We start from the raw sequence: 8,254 nt of genomic DNA on the forward strand, positions 1-8,254 counted from the left end.
GCCAAAGTCTGCTCCTGCAGTCCTGCTCTTGGCCTTGTTCTCTCCTTCAGGAGCCTCAACTCTCCCTACTCATCCCCAACTCTTACATCCCTGACCAGCTCTTTCTTGCTTGTAAGTATGGTGTCCCGCAGGGCACCTCCCTCACTGGCTCCTCACTCACCCTTGTCAAGAAGATGTTGTCAACGAACTCCAAAAACCTCCTGGATGGCTTTCACCTCGCTGTGTTGCCCGTTCAGCAAATAGTGGGATAGTTAGTTCTGCCATGAGGACCAGGGCCTGCAAACAGGAGGCTTCTTCCAGTTGTCTGAAGAAGGCCTCATCTACTTCCTCTTCCTCATCAGGAGGTCCATAGCAGACATCCACCCACACAGTGTTGACCATGACCCTTCAGCTCTCAGCTGACTCGTTGTCCGTCCCCAGGCACAGCTCCACATGTTCCTGCCGCTCTCGGCCATAAAAGGCAACTTCCCCTCGGGGTGCAGACCTATGGCCTTCTCAGTGCCAGAGCCCCAGGACCCCACAGGTTTCTCCACGAGAAGGTATTTGTAGTGCCCTGCAACTCCTCATGCTGTTCTCTTGTGAGAGACACCCCAATCAAGATGAGCCAGCTGCACCCAAACATGAAAAGCTGAGCCAATGGAGCTTCAGTCCAGGGGCCCTGGAGAAACTCTGGCACTGGGCAAATGGAAATCACCTGAGGTTTTACAAGGAGAAGTGGCCAGCCCTGCATTGGCGGGGGCAGGGGGCGAATAACCCCATACCTCAGAACAGGCTGGCACCTGACCGGCAGAGCAGTGACTCTGAGGAGAAGGGCCTGGGCACTACAAGGGATGCCCTACGAGCCAGTACATCATGGACACTATGAAGAAGGCCAGCTGCATAGGAGGCTGCATGAGGAGACGTGGGCCAGCCAAACCACCTGAGTTCTCATCCCCTCAACTCAGCACTGGTGTGTCCCAGTGTGTGGCTCCCCATTTTGGAGAAGTAGGGAGCAAGTGGAGAGTGTTGAGTGGAGGTCTGCCAAGGTGGGGTTTGGGACCTAGTGCACCTGACCTGTGTGGGGTGGCTGAGGGAGCTGGAGATCTTTGGCTCAGCCGTGTGGAGGCTCGAGGAAGTACAGGAGTAGGCTGAGAGTGAGTGAAGGGTGATTTCAGAGATGATGGAGCTTTTCTTTGTAGTAACACAAGCATGAGAAAGAAGTAATGCCACACAGTGCAGCTGAGGAGGCCCAGACTGGACACAAAGAAATGTCACTCAAAGGGCAGTGCTGTGGTGGAACAAGTCACCCAGGGGGAGACTGGATCAGCCCAAGGCTTTGTGTGTCAAGGAACAGCCAGGGAGGACGGAGAGGTATAAGTAAAGGGAGGAAGATGGTCAGGTGAGAGCAAAGCATGGTAGCAGGGTGGATGTCTACAGCCTGCAGAGGAAGAGGTGCAGGTGTGGGACAGTGTAGGACAGCCTGTGGTGGAGATGATAGAGGGGTGAAGAAAGTCTGCAAAGGCCCCAACAGAGATGAGCTCTTTCTCCCCTTGGCTATGGCTGTTGTCTCTGCCACTGATGCCTATGAGGAAGCACCTTATCCTTACAACACGAGGGTCTCATTGCCTCCCCTTCCCCACCCAACAGCCTGGGAGGTGTTGGACCGTAGTCCTGCCCTTGACATTGTGTGTCCCCACATCACACTGCCCCAGGAAGAGCCCTGAGCAATGTGTGAGGGACAGGATCTCCCTTCCCAGGGGCTGGGGTCACACCTTGGCCCTTTGGCTTAATGGAACACATCCAGGTTTCCTCAGAATCTCTTCCACCTTTACATTGCCTTTGCCTACCTGTCATCTGTGCCTCCAGTTTTCTGCTCTAACCACACCCCAGGGAGGCTTTGTCAGTAATGGTCCCCACTGGGACCCATTAACGCTCCTTGAAACTTTGCAGTTTGCATCTGACTTTGACTTCTGGAGAGGTTTCTTCAACTTCCTCTCACTGTCTGAGGTTCATGGAGTCGACACCAAACCCACCAGAGGGGTCATTAAAATGCCACCTTGAGCTGGTCCTGTGCTGCTGAGCTGGGCCGGGCTCCTGGGATGGAGGGAGCTGTCATGGCAAGCGGGCAGTTTGCTACAGAGAGACAGCGCTGCGGCAGGAGACAGCTCCTCTGCAAAGCACAGCAGGCTGAGGGCACTGCCTGCAGGCACTGAGGGGAGACGTGCAAGAAAGAGAGAGGTTTAAAGGCAGTGTGGGATGGGAGGATGCTGAGAGCTCAACAGAGGAGAAATCTTCACAGCCCTTGACACGGTAAGTCTCTGCATGCAGGGCTATGCAGCTGCAGTTCGTGGAGGGATCTCCTAAAGCTGGCATAGCCCACAGCCTGTGGGATCTCTCTCTGGTGTAGAGAGGAGGATGTGCTCCAGAGCAGGGCTTCCCTGCTGCACTATCAGAGGGAGTGGGCATGACGGCTGCCTTCTTCCAGGGACGGCTGCAGGGGTGTGAAGGTGGTGTGCAGCCAGGGGTGCCCAGGCTGTCCTTCCGAGCAGGGTCCCTGCACCCCAGGGGGCTGTGTGCTGGGCAGGGACACTGCCGCCTGCCAGGGTCAGCACTCAGCCTGCCCGGGAGCTCCCCATGGTGCTGTGGGGAGAAGGTGTGGGTGGAAGAAGCGACCCCTGCAGGGCAGGGTCCTTCTGCTGTCGAGAGGGTGCTGCATGGGTCAGGGCTGCTCACAGCTCCAGATCACCCCACAACATTAGCAGAGGCAGCATTTTAAGAGGAAGGTCAAGGCAGGGGCTACCTTGAAGATGAAGACCTTTCCAGGGTCTGTGATCTCACCTTTCTTCTAAGGGAAAGGGGAAAGGAGATGTCAGGTTTGAATAATACACTGAGACTCCTGAACTGTTACAGTGAGGGATCAGCACATCTGCCAGAAGCCTCCTCAAGTGCCTTCCCCCACTCCTCTGCCTCCAGGCAGCACCAGCATCACCTTTGCTTGCAGCATCAGTGCTGATCTGCCCTAGTGCTTAGGACCTGCTAAGAGGGAGATGGCCGTGGGCAGTGCCCTGCTGCCAGGAGGGGTGTGCAGGGCCGAGCTGAGCACAGAGCGGGTGGGATGGGCTCTGTGAGCTCTGAGAGGGAGGAGACCTGGGGACAGAGAAACAGCTCCTGCAGGGACAGCTCCAGGCAGCAGAGAACGAGGTCACCCCTCTGCATCACTCTGCTCAGCTGCCTGGGGAAAGAGAGAAGAGTTTGGAGAAAGGGACTTTGAAACTGGACTCCTCGGAGCTCACTAAAGTCCAGTTTCTTCTTCAAGTACATTGTTAGTGAGGTCATCCTGCAACAGAGAGAGGTGTAATGAGCACAGGGCACCTGCGTGGTGACCAGCAGGTCAGTCGTGGGCAGAGCAGCTCTCCTGACTGTGCATTAGGGCACAGGGAGCCCATTTGTCCCTCAGGACTCTGCAGTGTTCAGGCTGAGAGCAATGCGAAAGATGTTGACTTCTGCCCCTTCACAGAAAGTGCCTTCACTCAGCAGCACAAACCTGAGCTCACAGAAAGGAGTTGAATGAAGTTCCCTCAAACAAATACAAGTAATTCTGAGGGGATTTTTTGGGAAACAGCATAGGACTGCCTCAAAGACGTCTGCCCTAACTGTCAATGTTTTCTCCTCTTCCAACAGTCCCCCATGCCCAGAGTGATCAAATGTCCAACGGCACTCCATCACCGAGTTCCACCTCCTGGCATTTGCAGAGACGCGGGAGCTGCAGCTCTTGCACTTCTGGCTCTTGCTGGGCATCTACCTGGCTGCCCTCCTGGGCAACGGCCTCATCATCACTGAACCGTAGCCTGTGACCATCCCTCCACACCCCATGTACTTCTTCCTCTTTAACCTCTCCCTCCTCGACCTGGGCTCCATCTCCACCACTCTCCCAAAGCCATGGCCAATTCCCTCTGGGACACCAGGGCATCTCCTACTTGGGATGTGCTGCTCAGCTTTTCTTTTTTTTTTTTTTTTCAGCAGAGTATTTTCTTCTCACTGTCATGGCCTATGACCGCTACGTTGCCATCTGCCAACCCCTGCACTACGGGACCCTGCTGGGCAGCAGAGCTTGTGTCCACATGGCAGCAGCTGCCTGGGGCAGTGGGTTTCTCTATGCTGTGCTGCACACTGCCAATACATTTTCACTACCTCTCTGCCAAGGCAATGCCCTGCACCAGTTCTTCTGTGAAATCCCCCAGATTCTCAAGCTCGCCTGCTCAGACACCTACCTCAGGGAAGTCGGGCTTCTTGTGGTTAGTGCCTGTTTAGTGTTTGGGTGTTTTGTTTTTATCGTGCTGTCCTATATGCAGATCTTCAGGGCCGTGCTGAGGATCCCCTCTGAGCAGGGACAGCACAAAGCCTTTTCCACATGCCTCCCTCACCTGGCCGTGGTCTCCCTCGTTGTCAGCACTGGCATCTTTGCCTACGTGAAGCCCCCCTCCATCTCCTCCCCATCCCTGGATCTGGTGGTGTCATTTCTGTACTCAGTAGTGCCTCCAGCAGTGAACCCCCTCATCTACAGCCTGAGGAACCAGGAGCTCAAGGATGCCCTATGGAAACTGATGACTGGATGTTAATCTGAAGCAATCAACTGCCCATCTTCTTCTGCAGAGCAGTTATAATGTAACTCGTTACAGGCCCAGCCGGTCCTCTGTAGTTTTGGTTGTTGTGGTGGTGTTTTACTTGTGGTAATGTTTTCATCCCCTTTCTAATTCACTCTCTGCTTTTCTTTTCTGACCAAGTGGCTGTGTAAATGAGGAGCTGTGCTGTCTGTGTGCTTAAACAAAATAAAGGGCCTGCAGTGACTTTTTCTTTTCTAAGATCGTTCCTCTAAGACCTTTTTGGAGCTGCAGGGACAATTGCTTTGTACGGAGGTGAAAGGGAAGTGTGTCCCAGCATGGCAGCACTGCCAGGGAGCACTAGGTAATCCAGAGCTGTTCTCTTTTCACTTCCACACTCTCTTTCTGATCCCTTGGGTTTGGTGTAAGGCCTGATTGCTCTGGCAGCTTGGTCATAGTCCTGCTGTGTGGCAGTCCTGTGACCGCAGGCAGGGACAGGCAATGGGCACTTCTGTGACAGAGCTGGCCTCGGTAAGAGCGGTTCCATCATGAAAGGGCATCTCCTGAGGGCAGTGCCTGAAGGCTTAGGTCTTCTTCCAAAGTTGCTCTCACAAACATGCCCAAGAAAGTGGCCCGCAGATGAAGACACCAATGTACAGCTAAACAGTGTGAGTGTGCAGGGTTGGGGCATGCAGCAGTGTCCTCGCACAGCCAGGCCTCCTGTGAGAGACCTGAAGGACCAGCAGAGCAGGGTCTGGTCAGTGCCCGTGTTCACTGGACACCCTGGGGAAGCTGCCCCACAGCAATCATCATGGACTAGCCCCTCACAGCCACCATTTCCAGCACTCGCCTCTCATCCCTTTTCGCAGAGGTTCTTTGACCCTCCACGGAGGGACACCAAATGAGTAGCTCAGAAGTCCATGTTGGCATTGTACAGATGAGATGTAAGCATGCACATCATGCGCGTGAGGTGAGATGAACCTGAGTGAGCACAAATGCCACCAGCTATTCCTAGGGCTTCCCTGAAGGCCTGAGAGACAGGCAACATCTTGAGGTCACTTCATGTTGGGAATAACATCCCATGGGAAACCACCTGAATGCAGCACTGGGATGTGCTTCCTTGAATGGAGGTCCCTGTGTCCATTTCTCTTGCCTTGGGGCATCTCAGATGAGTGCAGAGCAGGGCGACACACGGCAGGGCTGAGGTGCCTCCCAGCCTCTGGGAGTGGCAAGAGGAGGCCAGAGAGACACGGTGACTCCTGCAATGCACTGCCTGTGCGTGTGCAAGGGAAGGGCTCGTGTCTCTGAACACATCTGTGTGCATCAGGAGTGCCTGAGGCCAGCTCAGCTGTGGACACCTGACAGAGCCCTGACACTGCTGTGTGTGACTCCAGGAACAACCCCCACCCTCCCAGTGAGATTCAGCTCAGCTGCCTTGGACAGGCTCATTGCAGGTGCTCCTGTTTGCTACATCACCCTTGCCTGTGATTCTGGACTGTGCCCTCAAAAGTGCCAGAGCAAGGAGAGAGGTTCTGGGGTCTATGGAAAGGCAGACATCAAAGTCATCTTCAAGAAGGACAGGAACGAGAATTGGGAGAATTACAGGCTGGTCATCCTACCTCCGTCCCTGGGAAGGTGATGGGACATGTCCTCCTGCAGCCGCCTCCAGGCACTTGAAGGACAAGAAAGGGATGGCTGAACCAAAATGGAGAGGGGAAAGAGGGCATGTTGTGTACAGGGATTTTGCAAGGCCTTTGACATGGTCTCCCATGGTGTCCTTAGAGCGAGGTTGGTGCTATCTGGGCTGAAGAAGTGGACGCTACGGTGGGTGGGAAGTTGGCTGGATGATCAAGCCCAAATGTCGTCAGTGGTACAAAGTCCTCCGTGCAGCCAGTTACTAGCGGCATCCCTCAGTGACCAGCACTTGGGCCAACACTGTTGACCATCTTTATTATCCCCCTCTATGATGTGACAGAGTGTGCTTTCAGCTCCTTTGTGGATGATGCAAATCTGGGCAGAGGCCTTGAACAACCTCATCTAGTTCACCCTGCCTTGAGCAGGAAAGTCGGACACAATGATGTTCAGGGCTCTCTTCACACTTGCGTTAACCTGTGAGTCAATGAATCTTTCCCTTGAAGAGGTTTTTGAAAGTTGAATAGGCTGAGGAAGAAGGGGAAAAAAAGAGGCAGAAGAGGAGATATAAAATGTGTCAACACAAATACTTCAGTTCCTCTGAAGAATGTTTCTCCACTCCAATCGTTGGTAGGAAATATATTTGACAAATTTGCTAAAGGAAGCATACTTGTATCCGGTCAGGTCCTGCGCCATAAGGAGGGTGGTGGATGGGTATGGTATTATGAGGTTGCTTGTGTCTCAGAAACTCCTCATCCAGTAGGAAGGGTATGGCTGTGAAGGGGACTGTGAGGTCAGTTCTGTCTCTGGAGGTGCTAGGCAGCAGAAGGAACATGGCTGGGAAAGTACCTCTGCCCAGTACCCCACAGGCCCTGTCCAGGAAGGGGGCTTGGATAGGGGTTGTCATGTCCATTCCGCCTGAGTACATGATGGGACAGCCGCAGGCACATGGCTTGGTCGCGTCTATATGAGAAGCTGAAAGGCCAGCAGCAGTCATGTGGTTTAGAAGATCATGGTGAGGTTACTTCTCTCTGGTCAGGTGAAAGGCCACAAGAAGGCTAACGGGTTGGGTTGCCTGCTTGAAGGGTCCTTTCTGAGACGGTCGAGCTTTCCTTGGTAGCGGGGAAAAGCAAAAGAGAGAGAAAAAAATATGACAAAGTGCAACTTGGAAGGTGGAGACTGGCTATCAGGAGGAAGAAGTGTCATTCGAAGGGTACTGCTGTGGTGCAAGAGGTCACCCAGAAGGAGTGTGGATCAGCCCATGGCTTTGTGTTTGAAGGAACAGTCAGTGAGGGTGGAGATACACCAGTGAACGTACGGAAATGGTGAGGTGAGAGCAAGGCGGGGAAGCGAGATGGGTGTCTACAGCCTGCAGGGAAAGCGGGGCAGGTGTAGGACAGTGTAGAACAGCCTGCGGTGGAGATGGCAAAGGGCGCTGGCAATGCTGGAAGGCACCGACAGAACCTGGGTTTCTGTCCCCATGGCTCTGGCAGTTGTCTCTGCCACTGAGGTCTCTGAGAAGACATGTTGTCCTCATGGCACTGGGGCCTCGATGCCTCCTCGCAGCCCCATGGCGAAGCTGGAAGTTGTTGTGCCATTGTTGTCCTTCACTCGGCCTTGCACACCCCACATCCCACGGTCCCAGGAAGAGCCCTGAGCCACGCGTGAGGGACAGGACCTCCCTTGCCATGGGCTGGAGATCAGGGCTTGACCTTTCTGCTTCATAAAGCAAAGCAAGGGTTTTCTCAGCATTACAGCCACCTGCACAGTGCCTTTGCCTACCTGCAATCACAGCCTCCAATTCTCTGCTCTAACGAGTCCCTGGGGAGGCTTTGTCAGTAAAGGCCCTCAGTGGGGCCAATCAGTGCTTCAAGGTACTTTGGGTTTTGCTTCTGACTTGGACTTCTTGAGAGGTTTGTTCAATCTCCTCCCAGTGTCTGAGGTTCATGGATTCAGCACCAAATACATCATGGGGCTCATTAAAATACAGAAAGCCTAATGAACTATTTCTCTTCCTAATTTTCTTCAAGTCTTCAAGCCCT

General features: G+C 53.9%; 1 protein-coding gene across 1 annotated transcript; it reads left to right on the plus strand.

Moving 5' to 3' along the window:
• The first annotated feature begins 4,016 nt into the window (after window positions 1-4,016).
• On the plus strand, window positions 4,017-4,598 carry LOC127028311 (olfactory receptor 14C36-like). The gene has a single exon (XM_050914027.1). The coding sequence runs from the start codon at window positions 4,023-4,025 to the stop codon at window positions 4,596-4,598; it is 576 nt and encodes a 191-aa protein (XP_050769984.1). The 5' UTR covers window positions 4,017-4,022.
• Window positions 4,599-8,254: the final 3,656 nt, after the last annotated feature.

The sequence above is a fragment of the Gymnogyps californianus genome, unplaced genomic scaffold (genome assembly GCF_018139145.2).
Source record: "Gymnogyps californianus isolate 813 unplaced genomic scaffold, ASM1813914v2 HiC_scaffold_31, whole genome shotgun sequence".
In the NCBI taxonomy this organism is placed as follows: Eukaryota; Metazoa; Chordata; class Aves; order Accipitriformes; family Cathartidae; genus Gymnogyps; species Gymnogyps californianus.

What these genes read in the sequence shown, in the direction of transcription:
- LOC127028311 (XM_050914027.1), top strand. Translation starts at nt 4,023, where the DNA reads ATGGCCTATGACCGCTACGTTGCCATCTGCCAACCCCTGCACTACGGG.